Source organism: Elaeis guineensis, chromosome 1, assembly GCF_000442705.2.
Source record: "Elaeis guineensis isolate ETL-2024a chromosome 1, EG11, whole genome shotgun sequence".
Lineage (NCBI taxonomy): Eukaryota > Viridiplantae > Streptophyta > Magnoliopsida > Arecales > Arecaceae > Elaeis > Elaeis guineensis.
In genome coordinates this window covers 6,012,365-6,028,644 of record NC_025993.2, presented here as the reverse complement: position 1 = coordinate 6,028,644, position 16,280 = coordinate 6,012,365, and the positions used below count along the sequence as shown (strand labels likewise).

Below are 16,280 nucleotides of genomic sequence, written 5' to 3'. Positions count from 1 at the left end.
CAACGTTAGAGAACAGCCAACAAATATACATGCGTTGTGGACCACTTGGAGGATAAAGAACATCCAGAGAAGAGCTTGGGATCGACTTTTGATAGCCTTATTTTGGCACATTTGGCCAGAGAGGAATGGTAGGATCTTTCTTCGGGTCCTACAAAATCTTCACACCTTCCATCTTTGGGAACACACCTTGGCTCGGAAAAGATTAAAAAGGGATATTGCAGAATTCGTAGAAGCCTTTCTTCCTCAATAGATAACCATTGATTACATTTCCTCCCAGTCAAGAGGCATCTTAGTACATTCTTCTTTTGTACATATTTAATTTATTTTAATAAACTGGGGAAATTATTTACATCCTCCTTTTCCCCTAAAGAAAAAAAAAAAGACAACAGAATCAATGTTCTCAACCTTATCAACTAACCATCCCTTACAGTACTCCAACCAACATTCCCATTAGCAGTAGAATTAAGCAAGAAGGCCTGAGATTTCCTCTCATAGTAGTATCCATTGGATGAGGAGGCATCAGCCGAGAAGATCATCACCCCATTAACCTCGAAGCCATTGCTCTCCAACAGCTTCAATGCCTCAAAGAAGGCATCCCCTTGTATCCCCCTCCCTTTCACCTCATAGCTCGGCAGCAACTTGGTTGCATTGAACTGCCTGGCCCTTCGCTTGAATGCCTTCAAGTAGCCCGTTGGCATCCTCACTCGGTCAGTATAAAACTGGTGATTGACATAGTCTATGACACCACTGTATTGCCGGTACAAGTCCAAATAATTACCAACAGTTTTATAATATGGTGCAATGGTGGCAACTGTGATCACACTCTGGTTCTTAAGCATGGTGATCAATTCTCCAATGCAGAAAGCAAAAGAGGTGTCATTCTTTGGGAAGTTCTCGTAGTCGATGTCGATACCATCAAGGTGGTATCTTGTTGCAAGGGACTGGAGGGAGGTGAAGGCATTGGCAATCCACAGCTGTGGGTCGGCCGGCTTGTACCAGTGAATAATCTTCTTACCAAGACTCCAGCCGGCGAGGCTTGCCATGACCTTCACATTAGGATGGTGAGCTTTGACAGCTTGGACAGCTGTTGGGGTGAGAGTGGAGGCCCAGCAGGGGGAGAAGATGCCATTTTGAGGCTTCCCGGAGGGATCTGCATCGATGGCGAAGCTTAGAAGGAAGTGGAAGTCGATCTTGCGTTCGATCGGAACGCCGGTGAAACTCACCGGGATGCCGGTGGCTCCTATGTACTCCATCATCACCTTCCCATCTGTGAAGAAAACCAAGTGAGATATTGGAAGTTTTTGAGCAGCACTGCAGCAATTGTTGGTTCCTTATATTTGACCACGTTTGATCACGCTCAGAGGAACAATAATGGAGTATAATTATTTAAAAGACTGAAGACTACATGGCAGCAAATTGGCTTTAATTAGTGGATCAAAAGCATATCGGATTATAAGGATGAAGGTATCCACTGGAGCCATTTCGACGCTGCAGGAAAGGAATTAGCATATTTTGAAATTTTCTTAGCATCAAAATGCTTACCAACTCTTTCTATTGATAGCTGCTGCCAAGTCTCCTTGATGAAGTTGGAATAAGTATGTACTCCAGGTGTAGATAATGGTTTTGCCAAATGGTTTGGGTCTATATGTACTATTGTGGAATTGGAAGTCCTTGTCCCAATATAAAAAGAGTTTCAGCATCTAGGGTCAATTGATTGAAACCATCATGTAAAAAAATAATAATAAAAAAGAAAATCATCACGAAATTTGGAGGGGGAAAAAAAAAATCTGATTTGAGAGGTTAAGGTTGAATATTCTCCCTTGCATGGCTGTATGTTTTGTTCTATCAGAGCAACCAAACATCTAAATCAATGCTCAGACCTCATTACCATAAATTTAAAACCACTATTAAGGTTGTTGAATTAATCACAATGAAATAGGCAAAAAAAAAAAAAGATCTTAATAAATAATGCTGCACTAAAAAAGATTCGTAATCTTAAAAGAAATTAAAAGAATAAAAGGATTGGATTTACCGCAAAATGAGAAGGCCAAGGAAATGAATCCAATGAGAGAGAGGAGCAAAGGCTTCATGCACATGGTTACTTATGCTTTCTGATGGATAGAGGAACAAGCCATAACGAAGTTTATATAGACAGGAGGTCTTCCATCTGATGCTAAGCCGGCTTGACCTATTCTTATTCTTCTGAAAAAAAATAATGGATTTTATATGACCGTTGGAGCCTCCTAAGCTGATGTAGCCCAGGTTGCCAAGTTAGAGTTGTATGCTCTTTCTCTATGGACAACCAGGAGTCGTCTCTTGGGACTCTTCGCTCAACAGTACGCATTTGTTTTAACCAAACCACATGATATTCAGACGGTCATATGTCTGTAGGTCGGTAATTCCTCACGGAGTTGAAATAACCAAACAAAAGGAACAAACAAATTGGTCTAGATAATTTATAATATGAGTGAAATTATATGGAGCCAGAAATCTTAAGGGATCAATTGGCTGGGGTATGTCAAATTACAGAATAATATGATGAATCCGGAGAATTATTTATCTAAAAAATGATAGCAAAAAAAATAATTTTTATTACATTTGATTGGTAGAAAAATTACTATTTGAAGATAATCTTATATACGAATATGATCAAATTTATAAATATACCCATCAATATAATATATTTTTTTATTATCGTGATAGTATTGTCATTAATTATTTTTTATATAATAACTTTAATCATATGGTTCTTTGTATAATGCCATCTACATCTTAACTTTTTGTAAAAAAATTTTATTGAATGAATTTAGAAAGATATCAAAATAAATTTAATGATTACATATGTACTATATTTTCTGAGCTTTATCATTCTTGCTATTTTCATTATCATCAATATCTCATTCAGTACCCATGATTTATTTAGGGTATTTTTGTCAAGTATGGATTATCAGCATTCAGAAATTTATCAAATACTAATCTCCTATGATATGTTTTATCTTCTCTCTTTGAAAAATAAGTATAGAATTCTTTAAATTTTTTACTATTTATCTTTTTCATTTTTCATACCAAATATGCTAATCTAATATGAGATATTTTTTTCAATATCAGAATAACCCCAACCAAACGGACCCTAAACTTCCTATGTATTCCGGCGAGCAAGACTGACTATTGAACTAAAATTAAGCAGAAAGTTATTTCTCGTGGCAAAATTCTTCTCCCTCGACCTTAGAAGTCCATGGATGATGAACTAAACAATCTTAGTAGAGATGAGATCCAAATCTAGCTGTATTGATTTAACCACCAACAGATTTTACCAGAGGTAGGTGTTTGCTTTTGAGCTCTTAACGATATCAAACCCATCTCTGTTAGTTCAGCACGAGCTCTAGTTTGGAAATGTATAAGAAGTGGCATAAGGTGCTTATTCTATGTGATCCCATCTTATCCCTTTAGTGCCAAGCAAGCCTAAAAGTAGCCTGAAATTGTTGATGTACAGTAGTTGGATCAAATCAAAAATAAATAAAGATAAAAAATATCCAAGGTACTCAATTTGATGATCTAAGATCACTGATGATCAAAATTTTGGGATGATCTGACCTGCAGATCACTCCACTTGATAGATCATGATCCAATGATCAAAGATCCTCAAATATCCATGAATAATATATTTAATATTTTAAAGAAATCTAAAATCATTGTCCATATAATATCAAATTATCCTCGATATATTTCAAAAAAAATATATTCATTAATCCTATACATCATTTATCTATAAAGATATATTAATTGTTATTATAAACTTAATATTTTTTATTTATACTTATAATATATTATATTTAATACTAATATTTATTTTTAATTAAAAAAATAAGAAAAATAAAAATAATATATTAAATAATTTTATTATATAAATATGAAATATAATAATATATTTTTACTAAAAATTAAAACTAGCATTGAGTAATGATGTACGATAATATAATTAATAATATAGTATAAGATATATATATATATATATATATATATATATATATATATATATATTATAATTTAATATATTAGCGATATCTTGATATAACAATTTTGTTTGCTAGATTAAGAGATATTTTTATTCTCAAGTTCACTATCTTGGAATGATCTTATATTCCCAATCTCAAGGATAGACGTTCCATCACTAAGTAAGATGGTAATTGGAGTGAAAGTGATTTAAAATTACTTCCACATAGAGCGGTGCTCTCATCATCTCCATCTATATCATCTTTAATCTTGAGATATCAATCTGTTACTGATGTGCCACCACATCTACGTACGGTTATCTGACAGCTATTATCCAACTCAGCTGTAACTATCTTCTGTTTGATTCCAGCTTATTAGACATCTTTATAGCTGACCATTCTGTTACAACAACCAGACGGTCTAACAGATCTCTAACAGTCTAATAAATTTTTTTTAAAACTTAAACAAATTCTTTTTATAAAAGACAAGATGCTCTCCGAAAAATAAGTTCAAACTGAATCTGAACTCACATAGATAAAACTCTACCAAAATTTTTTCTAACATCATCCCATAACAAATACAATTTTTTTTATTTTCATTTTAATCGTAATAATCACTTTTATGTCAGTGGTACCGTGGTACAAGACAATCGCGAGATGGGGATAAAAATGGTGAAAAATAATAATAATAATAAAAAGTCTTATCCAGCCTCGTCCCACCTACTCCTGAATACTGTTACAGCCTCAAAGCGCAAGTACAACTTATCCCCGAATAGGCCTTGATGGACAAAAAAATAAATTAGGCGGTGCAGACTAGGTGTGGCCTGGACCCTCGCAGCCGCATTCTGATCATTCCCATTTCAGAGTCTCGTCAATCTGCTTGGTTCTCACCGGCGTATAGACCATAATCCAATAAATATAATTCCAAAGTCCTATATCATCACTTTTTTAACTTTTGGCAAAACATTTATGGATGTGTTTATTGTAAACCTTTATTTTAAAATCGTAGAAAATGGACATTACCACCGTAGATTCAACCTCGCGATGGGGATGTGGCCTACTTTCAATATCAGATATTTGGATTTTTTTTTTCTTGTTTCTTTTTTTCTTCCTGAGATCCGGGCCAATAATTTATCAACTGCATTAGTTGAAAACTTATTTTTGAATATCCTCAGACAAGATAGATGACATAAACATAAACCTTAAGCATCATTCATCAGATTAATACCTGATCTCAATCACTTATAGCTGCAAGGTGAATGACGAATTCCCTAATTCACTCTAGTAGCACATCACTCTTATCCACAGCAGAAAATACAAACCTCAAAAATTATAAACTAACAAAACTGCCGACAAAAACCCAAACATACAAGATTTCTGCCAATTCTTCCGGCGAACCAAACGAGTCCATAAGGGTGGCAGGTCTCTGTACGAAGAACACGGGCAAACTCCCTATTACTCTGGGTTATTTGCCTGCATTGGTATCAGTTACCTTTGCTCATTTATATTCCACCACTTTAGTCTCAGAATACAAGCATAATTGTTAAACCACCAACACCATTTCCGCGTGGTTACAAGGGAATGAATACACAGCATTCTTTTGTCAGCTTAAAGGTTCTTCTATGTCATTAATTTTCCTGTATCTCACATGGACAAAATTCAACGAGCACACTTGTATAAAGAAGCATAATTCTACACCGGGTTAAATGAAGCTCACCATAAGCTTGAATAGCAGTAAGCTAACAAACATCAGCGCAAATATTTTCATCAATGTGAGAAGCATAACAATAGTTTCCATTCTCTGAAAATTGAAAGAAACACAAATGATGACACTGGAGACTGTACTATTACCTACCCCAGCAGGCAGGCATAAAATACCTCTTTAAAATAAATATTTGGGCAAAACTTCAGCACCAGTTATGATTGTAAGAGATCCAATTAAGCTGCATCCAAAATGTATCAAGGTGTCAATCCAGATGGTTAGACTGCCTTGAAAAATATACAGCTTAGAACACTAGACATCAGCCTTATGCAGCATAATGGAACAAATCAGCCAAAAGTATAAGGCAACATGTACATCTAGGAGACAAATGTGACAGCCTTCTTTGTTTCAAGACTTCTTACTCTATTAAAAAACTACCATGAGATAAATATACGTTTTCAGCCTCCACTTCCTTCCGATCAAAGTTGCTTGAAAATGTTTTTCCCAACCACCTAATTTTACCACAACATAACCATTTTAGACTGGAGTTTCCCTTCCTGTTCAGCTGGACAAAAGTTTGTCTTATTCTTGATGAACCACTCCCAACAATTTTCATCCTAGAATCCTGTGGCTCATCAGATTTGAACAATTTTTCCACCCTTCAAGACCTGTCTTTCCATAAGTCGTCCCACTTATCAAACCTTCTTGACTGATGTTCATCCAAACCCATAAGTTTAATTGAAAAATGTATTTTTTGAATGGACCAAGAAATCCAATTTTTTTAATGATAGTTGCTCCTGATCCAACAGAAAATCTATAACCACTGACCAAAGTGCTTCTTTTCTTATGAGGGAATACTGACCAAAGTGCCTTACTCTTAAAAATAAATTACAAAAGGTATCATATTCCTCAATCTTTGTTCTTTAAGATCACAGCCTTGTTATCATCTCAAATAACATTTTATGGACATGAAACCTAACTAGGGTAACCATCATGCAGCGTAACTGTTTGCTTAATCAGTTTTGTTCCTTCAAACTCGCTTTCTTGAAGTTTAAATCTTAAGCATGTGATCCCCATTTTCATGTTCACAAAGGGAAAAGGATCACAGATTTGATCAAAGTGTTGCTTAATTACCTTTAGTAGAAGGCTCGTCTTGAGGCTTCATGGCGGGAAAGAGAAGAACTTCCTGCACTCGCATAATTCAGTATTCGTCATGTGATTTAACTAGTAGTAAAGCTCATAAAAAAATTCAGTACATGAAACTAAAACGAGATATGAAAACAGCCAACCTTTATATTTTGAGAATCTGTAAACAACATTGCTAGCCGATCTATCCCCAATCCCCAACCACCAGTTGGGGGCAGCCCATATTCAAGGGCAGTGCAAAATGTTTCATCTAAAGCCATTGCCTCATCATCACCTGATTGTCGATCCTGCAACCATCGTCACCAGGTCAGAACCACAGATAATTGACAACCTCATGGACCAACAGCAAGAATCTGCAGTGTGAAATCAATTAACCAAACTACCATAGCATGATATCAAACATTAATAGTACCTTCAGCTGTCCAGCAAATCGTTCACGCTGTACAACAGGATCATTCAATTCCGTGTATGCATTACATACCTGAATGGTATATATTATAGTATTAGATAAACATAAATGAACAATGAGTCTGTGACCACAAATCATTATTGATATCACAAACCTCATGTTTGTTAACAAACAATTCAAACCGCTCAGTCAGGCCAGGTCTTGACCTATGCCACTTAGCTAACGGACTCATGATCTCTGGATGGTTAATAATAAAAGTTGGATTTACACACGTCTCCTCCAAGAAATGCCCTACAAGCTGTCAACCAAATAAGTGAAAATTTTACTCTTGTTTGGAATAATTAGTGGGAGAAATACAGAGAAAATTTATTTATCAAAATTCGATGATTATGAGCAAATTAATCTCTTTTAGAAATGGAAATTTTCCTTTAATCATAACAAAATACAAAATTTAACATATGAACCATGCATATATTTTGTTAACATTGTGGCATCTTCAGTCTTTCATTTTTCTTGCTGTTCTTGCTATTGTTCTAAATTAAAATCTCAAGTTTGTCAATCAGAACTTCAGAAGTAAAATAGTGGCATGATTATAGTGCAAATACTTCAATAGCTAAAGTAATCCTTTCTTTACAGCTATCTATTATAAGTCAAATTTCCTATTGCTATGGTGAGATAATAATGATTGAGATAACGAGATAACAAAGGATAAAGTATCAACCTTGTCCAACAGCCTTGCAGTAGTCTGAGGAGGGGGGCATTTGACATCAAATTTTTCACATGCATCCAACAAATATTTGTTTGCTGCTTCACTTGAAAGATCTTTTGGTATGCTGAGGTTGGCCATAGCTTCCAATCCTTCAATCATGTCGAGTCGTCTGATTAAAATGGCATTAATCACTTTGTATTCAGATTAAACTTGTATAAGTGATGCTTTAACCTGGAATAATTAAATATGTGGTATAAGGGATACCTGAAGGGGGGAGTAAAATCAATCTCTATAGGATCCTTGTCCACCCCATTTGCATGATACTTTATTTTATAACCACCTGTTAGCTCTTTGACCATTCCTGATAGGAATTATCTGAATAAGTAAAACCGAAACTATAACCTCACAGAAATTAACATACTTCTCAGCAAATTACATTTACAATTTTCAGGGATACTTTCGTTAATTGCACCATACCCCCATGGCTACAAACCCACTCCATTGGAGAAGCTTCCCACTACAAGTCTTGGGAGGTGCATCCACAACATTTGGAAATGTGTAATATACTTATTGATAACCCCTCAAACCCCTTAAAAAAAAAAGTGCTTACCAGATAACATTTGTTCTGTGAGTGCCATCAAATCATTGTAGTCCGCAAAAGCCATATAAAACTCACACGTGGTGAATTCAGGATTATGAGTTAAATCAATCCCCTCATTCCTAAACTGTTTTCCAATTTCATAAACACGGTCCAGCCCACCAACAACTAACTCCTTGAGGTACAGTTCAGGAGCAATACGCATGTACAGCTTCATGTTCAATTCATTGTGATGAGTAACAAAGGGCTTTGCAGCTGCTCCACCAGCAATCATGTTCATCATTGGTGTTTCCACCTGACAATACAGAGAAATGTTTTCTAAGTTTAACACAACTAAAAGGTAAAGCCAATATCAAGAAAATAAAATATAGGACCAGAACCAAACCTCCAAGAAACCAAGATTGTCAAGGAAATGTCGGATGTAAGAAATAATCTTTGCCCGAGTCTTAAATATTTGCCTAACCTCATGATTCAACATCAGATCCAGATATCTTTGACGATATCGAGTTTCCTGCATCAAAAAGGTGGATATTTCAATAGAAATCAACCAAACATAAATCAATAATTATGCAGCTGAATTTTACGTTAAACATGATAAACATTCTCCATGAATTAAAATACATTAAAAAATTGCATATATCACAACCAAATCTTAGTGAAAGTTATAAGACTAGACTACTGATTGGCACATTAATCATATAATATTCATAACCAAAATGGCATAAAACTTTTAACTATAAAAAATGCAAAGAAACTGAAAAAAAGAATCACTCATGGAATCTAGCTAGACAAACATTTTCTCAGATATTATATTAAGATAGTTAAGAAATCATTGAAATAGTGTTTGGAGAGAATATGAAAAAGAGCACAAATTGATGAGGTTATTACACATAATTCATTTGCTTGGAGAGTCGAGGAACTCCAATATACTGCAGATTGGCTTTAGTCATGATATAATGAGAAAAGGTGCACCAGGTAGTGCCTCATAAGAATTTTAAATAAAAACAATCAATAAACATCTTCCCCTGCTAATTGCCCCTTACCAGCTCTTTCTGGAAGACAATTTGGAACACCATGACTGGCATTCAAAACAATACAGAAAGAATTCTTTCCAAGCAAAAAAGGCATCTTAGCATAATCTCCATTATGTGATCGGACTTCCACAATCCAAGCATTAAGTGACAATTTATCTTCACAAGACTATGTATGATGTACAATATGCTTTCTTGACAATTTTATACAGATTAGTCTCCAATTTGCTAAACATATTTGAGCGGGTGGTCGGGAAAAAATAGAGAAAACTAATGAGAAATACCCAATTGAGTTTAAACTTAAAAGTAGCTATCTACTTAATTTTCAAGTAAAAAATCTTCCCCATTTGAAACATAACTTAAAAGCAATTACCTAAATAGGATGAATGACCCAATTGCCCTTGCAGTTATAAAGCAAGCACTACACTATTATAAAACAATACTGCACTATCATAAAAGCAACACTACATTATTATAAAGTAATACTACACTATTATAAAGTTATACTATACTATTATAAAGTAACACTGTATTGTTGTAAAGTAATACTACAATAAAGAAATACTACACTATGATAATGTAACACTATCTTATTAAAAAGAAATACGACACTAATATAATACAATAAAGCAACACTGTATTATTATAAAAGAATACTATACTAATATAATGTAATACTACCTTATTGTAAAAGAATACTACACTAATATAATACAATAAAACAACACTGTATTATTATAAAGGAATACTATACTAATATAATGTAATACTACCTTATTGTAAAGGAATACTGCACTATGATAATGTAATACTGCAGTATCTTAAAGGATATAAAGATAATTTCCGTCAAAAATGGATAGTTGCTTTTAACTTTTATTTGGAATGGATAGCTACTTTTACATAAAACTCATTTGGGGAGCTGCTTTTAAGTTAAAAGTAGAGCTGGGATTTATCTCTAGTTCTCTAAAGAACTATCTCAGCATCAAGTTTTCCAAGCACTGCAAATCTATCTGGGTTTTCGCGACAATCTTGATGTAAGCATAACCATATCAGACAAGATTGTTGAAATGACTCAAGTCAATTTGGTAAAATGAACAAAACTCTGCCATTTATTCCATTGTTGGGCCATATCCTTGGTCATCACAAGCTCTCAGATGTCCTTAAATTTCATGCAAGTCTCCTGCAGTTCTTACATTTCAATCAGAATCCAGTTTATCTTGTTGTTACGGAGTTTTCAAAACTCCACACCTCTATCAGTTCGCCTTCTAATTATATTTCTATTGTTGCAACTCCGATGATTCCTTGCATTTCAACCTCTCTAAATTTTTCCTTCACGATTTCTTTCTTGTGATTCCACCTTGTCTAATATACAACTTTCATAGTCTCTTGCTCTCCCATCTAATGCAAGTAAAAACAATCTTCATTGTCCTAGCCTCCAAATCCACGAATCGAATCTCATCAGAAAATTTTAAAAATTTTCCTCAAAACTTTAGTTCTATTGTTATTAAAATCAAAAAAAGTAAAATTCTCATCTTGTAGCATAGATATTGCATCCAAGAAGTGCATTACCACCAGATCTAACCAACCCTAGTACTTTAAATTTGTTTGATCTATTTTTTGTTAACAAAATAGCATTTACACTTTACAAGTTTACAACCTCAATCTTAGGATTGCAAGCGGTTAGAAGTTTCAACATACAGATGTTTTTACTGCATCTTATAAGCCAAAGTTATTAAGCTTACACTATGCATTATGAATTTAATAATACCCGCATTACACCCTAGAATTGTTGACCACCTGGTCCAACCTTTTCTCACCTTTTTAGAAGGTCTTCACCTATTTTTAGTATAATAAACTTTTTATTGTGACCAGCAATTTGAATGCTAAGATTTGACTTAATCTGAACAATAAAGGGCACATATTAATGTGTAACATGTTAATTCACAAAATCAACAAACTCAAACAAATCAGTAATTTACAGTGAAAAGACTTGGTGGAATACTATTGTCATGAACAACTTGGCTATCTTTTCTTCATACAGTACTTTCACATATTTAGTTAGCCATAAACCTGATATGCAGACCCCCAAAAAAGAATCAAATTTCCAAAGACAGAATAATCATCCCTCCCCCCTCCCCCCCACGGACTCAGTCACATAAAAATCAAAAAAACAAACACATGCAAGGCAGTGAAAACAAACACCAAAAAAACATAGAGCAAACCAGGACTAAATCAGATGCTCTATCTCAATTGTTAAAGAGTAAGTCAGAGATCATTGGGCCAGATAATCTGAATATCCTGCCAACAAAAATTGATATATGGAAATGTACCACAGCCCCTGCCCACCGATGAGCGCTTAGTGTCTAGATCCTATTAACAGCCCCTGGAGGGAACAAAGTGCAAGAACATAGTTAAAATTACATGGTAAAGGTACTGTAGAAATTTCATATCAAACTTTTCCACAATAAGTACTTCGAATGAATAGGTGGCATGACAACTCTTCTAACAATAAATAGTCATCTGGCTGTAAGTTTTTAATTGCCATCCATTATGTTGTTCCACGTTCGTAATCTAAGAAACCAAAGACGGGAATAGAAGCAAGAGGAAGAACAAAATTCTCTGGACAGTGACAGGCTTTGTATTCCTCACTGTCCAGTCAAGCAACAGAAGGGTAAAAGGAAAGAAATGATAGTACGGTTATGGAATGCATTTGGCACCATTAAGTTCATGATCCCTATTTATCAAGCCAAAGGCAGTCATGATAAACAATGTATATTATATTTGAATACATTAGTTCAGGAGACCTTTCATGCAGACAAGATAGACTGGAAGAGTCAGATACCTGATCTTTCAGAACATATGTTTCAGGATTCCTTGTCATTCCTGGGACCCATACATCTGATGGTGTTTTACCTTCATTTTTCTGCATACCAAGTTGAATCCATTTGCACAAAAAGATAGGAAAATGCACATGAGACCATGTAGATTAAAATAACAAAATATGCTAAAAATGAAGATATTTATGTTCACATATTTTTCACCTTTGCAGCATCATTATCAGCACCTGGGGCAGCTTTCTGTCTTGGCATCATGTGAAGACATGGGGAGAGGACAATAAACTTCTTTGGAAAGATACTCAGCTCTCCTCTTTTACTCTTCCCTGTAACATGAGAAAGATGACACTGAATCGTGTACTAACAGAACTTATTTTTGGGGAGAAGATAGCATAACTCTTTAATCACAAAGGAGCATAATTCATGCACTGATTGCTTACTGTGTTCATGCTAGAGTCCAGTTGTCTATGTTTCATCACTCATGGTGGCTGCAGCAACTACATTTTTACTTGATGTATTACTAGAAAATTGAAAATCCTTCTCACCCATATTGTGCACCCCACATATAACTTGTGAAGGTAAGGTTATTCTTAAATATATGGTAGGTGTTGGCATAGCAACTTGACTGTTGTATAAGTCAATCAAGACTGAACCATTCACCAATAATATTGGGTGATATAGCTTAGCCAACTGCTTAAATGTTACATCTCTCTCCTACTTGTCAATGTATGAAAGTTAGTAATATGAATAAAAATGGTACAACAAATTCTACATAACATGATTCTTGCAAAATTGTAGTTCACGGTTATGCATAAGTATATCAACTAAAATGTTGTGATCAATGGACCAAATACATGACAGATAGAACCTAGCCCAACTAATTAAAATGTAAATATGTGTTAGAATGGATTTTAACTATTAAAATTCTTAGTTTTGGTCATAACAATAATTTGTCAACAATCTATTGGCATTTGTCTTCATCAAAAGAAGACAGATGTAATTCATCACTAAACAGACTGACTGCAGCAAGAAACAATAAACACAGCATGTGGAGATGTCAAAAATTTGCATGGCATATTTTGATTGGAGATCCACAATGCGATGGCACCCTTGTCCCCTTCTTTGCTTTCTGCAAGAAATCCCTCTGAATAATTTCAAACCATGCCAGAATATAGGCAAGGGAATTGAACACTGATAAGCACAAACAGAAAACAAGAACATACTACAAGGAAACAATCCAAGAGCCATGCACATGCCACCATGCATTGTCAAAGCTTTCATCATGACAAATTCCAAAAAGCAGAAAGGACAGTCCAAGCTATGTAATAAACTGTCTAAGCGCTGTTTCATCTTCATATATATTCCTAGCTCGATTCATTAGAAATTTATTTTATTTAAACTGGACCATTTTACAATAAAATAGAGCCCACAGGCTAAATAAGACCATCAAACCCACATACTTCAAGATTTTGTATGCGGAATCCCTTTAAGAACTATCTTCTTGTACAGCATGTAAAGTAATATGACATTTCTTACTACAGAATTATGATGCTAAATCTACAATTGTATTATTAAATTCATCATCAGCAAATCTTTAAGCTGAAAATGGATTGTCTTCACTAAAATGTAAGTAAAACTCCTCCTACATGCTTTGTCCCAAGAAAAAATTGCTGTGCACTACACCACGAAGCCAGAATAATCTAATGAGTATTCTAATCAATAAGTGAAATACTAATGATGTATGGGAGACGTGACTGTGAGAATGTAGACTGCAAGCTCACAAACCTGGATATCCACAGATACCAACAATATCGCCACGTTTCACACCAGCATGATATCTAGCAAATTCAACCTCATCCATGTCTGAGTCCCTAATTCACATATAACCAATGAGTTAACATCCCTATGTAAAACAAAATGAAACATTCAGATAATGTCTTCCCCCCAAATGGTCACTTACAGTAATTGTGTTCATATAAACATATGGTTAAGGTTACATTACCAAGATAAACACAGCATAATCACATAAAAAAGTATAGCTTGCAGTTGTAGTGAAGTATTAATTTAAATATATACAAGAAAATCAACAATTGAATATTTACAACAAAACAAGTGAGTTATAAAGCAAAAGTGACCGCACAGTGTGCATGCAATTCAAATCATAGTTTCATTTATGGTTTATACCATTAAAATTCTTGACAACTTATGTGGCCAATAACAGTGTTATTCCCTAAATGATGAAGGCCTAAATTATTTGACTAATGTCCAAACATAACAAGTGCAATGTTGCATCTCAATCTTCTTATGCAAATACTTAATATGACCATGTTGAACTAATCCAATCTCTTGTTGGAACCACATATATCTGATAAAGGTGCCATCACCTTTAAACTTTAGATGGCTTTTCTATGTTGACTCAATTAATAAGTCTTTTGTAGCCCAACTCCTCTTAGCATTCCCTACACACACACACACACACACACATACATATATATTTTTAAAATCCATAAAGTCTGCTCCAATGACATCTAGTAGTTAGGTTCATAAGATCGCAATACAAATGTACACCCAAACACGTGCACACACACCAAGTAAGGAAGTAAGTAAGTAAACAAATAAAATATAAAAAGATGAACTCATCTTGGTCATTGATACCTGGCATCAGCCATGACTTGAACTTTAACACCATCACCATATAAGTCATAAAAGTAAAGCTTCGACGAAGAAGCTCGCTTGTTCATAATTCTCCCTAACATCAGGAAAACCATTTTCACTTAATGTACTAAAATCATATTTAGAACAGATGGATTGCGCAAAGCAAACAAGTTTCTAAGCAAATACACCGCAAAACAACAAGTACCTGCTAAACTGACTTCGACATCCTTAAGGTGCTCCCCATCCCTCAATCTTCCATACTTCTCGACATAGTCCACAACGGACATGGACACAAGAAACTTATGCGGGTATGGATTCACTCCAACTGCCTTCAGGGAAGCAAGGGCCTTCAGCCTACTCTCATAGTATTGCTGCAATCAAATAGTAGAACAATTTAATCCCCATTGGACCAGACCATGAAAAACAAAAAGCACCATATTCTCGCAGAGAACATAAAGTGAAGCAAACGAACCGTAGGGTCCATATCTTCATCCTCCGCAGATGATGGCTTCTGAGACTGCGAACTCGTCATGGCTGCGGCCTACAGAACAGCAAGAAACAGCAGCAAATAGTAAACATTTGGGAAACAAACTGGTAGCACTATATAAAAATAGCCTTTCAAGAAAGGGGAGGAGAAAAAAAAGGTTCTTTTGCGGATTCAATCGCATGAAATCGTGAAAGAAATAAGAAAAGGAGAGATTTTTATGAGGGTAAGGCTATCAGGAACCGAAAAGGAGGGACCTTCTTCTTCTTCTCTTCCTCTTTGAGCCGCTTCTCCTCTTCCTTCTGCTTCTTCTTCAACTCCTTCTTGAGAGCGCTGTAAGAGATCGCGAAAAAGATAAAAATAGTGGGTCAGAGGCCGAAGCGGATTAAAGAACAGCTCTATAGAGAAGGAGACGGCGAGGAGGGACAAACTTCTTGCTTGGGGCTTCGGCCTTGGAGGAGTCCATGGAGAGGCCGGCCACGCTCTCAGCCGCTGCTTCGACTCCGTCCGCCATTAGAGATCGCGGGGAGATTGGAGGGGAGCGAAGGAGAGGAGAGGAGTGGAGAGGGGCGGGTTATGTTTTAGCCTCTAGGTTTTAGAGGGTTTTGTCCTGCCCTTGGTGGGATCTACTTGGGACGCAAGTTTTGTTTGCTAGAGTTCATCCTGGCCGTTCAAATGGACCTTAAGCTCTGTATGACCGATGTTCTCCGAATGGTTGAA

General features: G+C 35.4%; 1 protein-coding gene across 2 annotated transcripts; it reads right to left on the bottom strand.

Annotated features, from left to right (window-relative positions):
* Positions 1-235: 235 nt before the first annotated feature.
* LOC105037749 (lysine--tRNA ligase) lies at positions 236-16,197 on the bottom strand. Of its 2 annotated transcripts, none has more exons than XM_073243469.1 (17): positions 15,992-16,197; positions 15,818-15,893; positions 15,549-15,617; positions 15,282-15,447; positions 15,077-15,170; positions 14,207-14,292; positions 12,629-12,747; positions 12,430-12,510; positions 8,942-9,067; positions 8,569-8,851; positions 8,223-8,319; positions 7,971-8,127; positions 7,404-7,547; positions 7,253-7,321; positions 6,984-7,127; positions 6,829-6,880; positions 236-1,267 (listed from the first exon to the last, which is right to left on the bottom strand). In XM_073243469.1, the coding sequence occupies exons 1-17, from the start codon at positions 16,072-16,074 to the stop codon at positions 414-416; spliced, it is 2,700 nt and encodes an 899-aa protein (XP_073099570.1). In that variant the 5' UTR covers positions 16,075-16,197; the 3' UTR covers positions 236-413. The 2 variants fall into 2 exon arrangements, with proteins under 2 accessions (XP_073099570.1, XP_010911688.1); XM_010913386.3 differs by lacking the exon at positions 236-1,267 and adding an exon at positions 5,695-5,935 and having other exon boundaries at positions 15,992-16,196.
* Positions 16,198-16,280: the final 83 nt, after the last annotated feature.

Coding starts and splice junctions, on each gene's coding strand:
- LOC105037749 (XM_073243469.1), bottom strand. CDS start 16,074: ATGGCGGACGGAGTCGAAGCAGCGGCTGAGAGCGTGGCCGGCCTCTCC. Junction 7,322..7,403: donor TGTTTGTTAACAAACATGAG/GTTTGTGATATC, acceptor TATACCATTCAG/GTATGTAATGCATACACGGA. Junction 6,881..6,983: donor CAGATTCTCAAAATATAAAG/GTTGGCTGTTTT, acceptor ATGCGAGTGCAG/GAAGTTCTTCTCTTTCCCGC.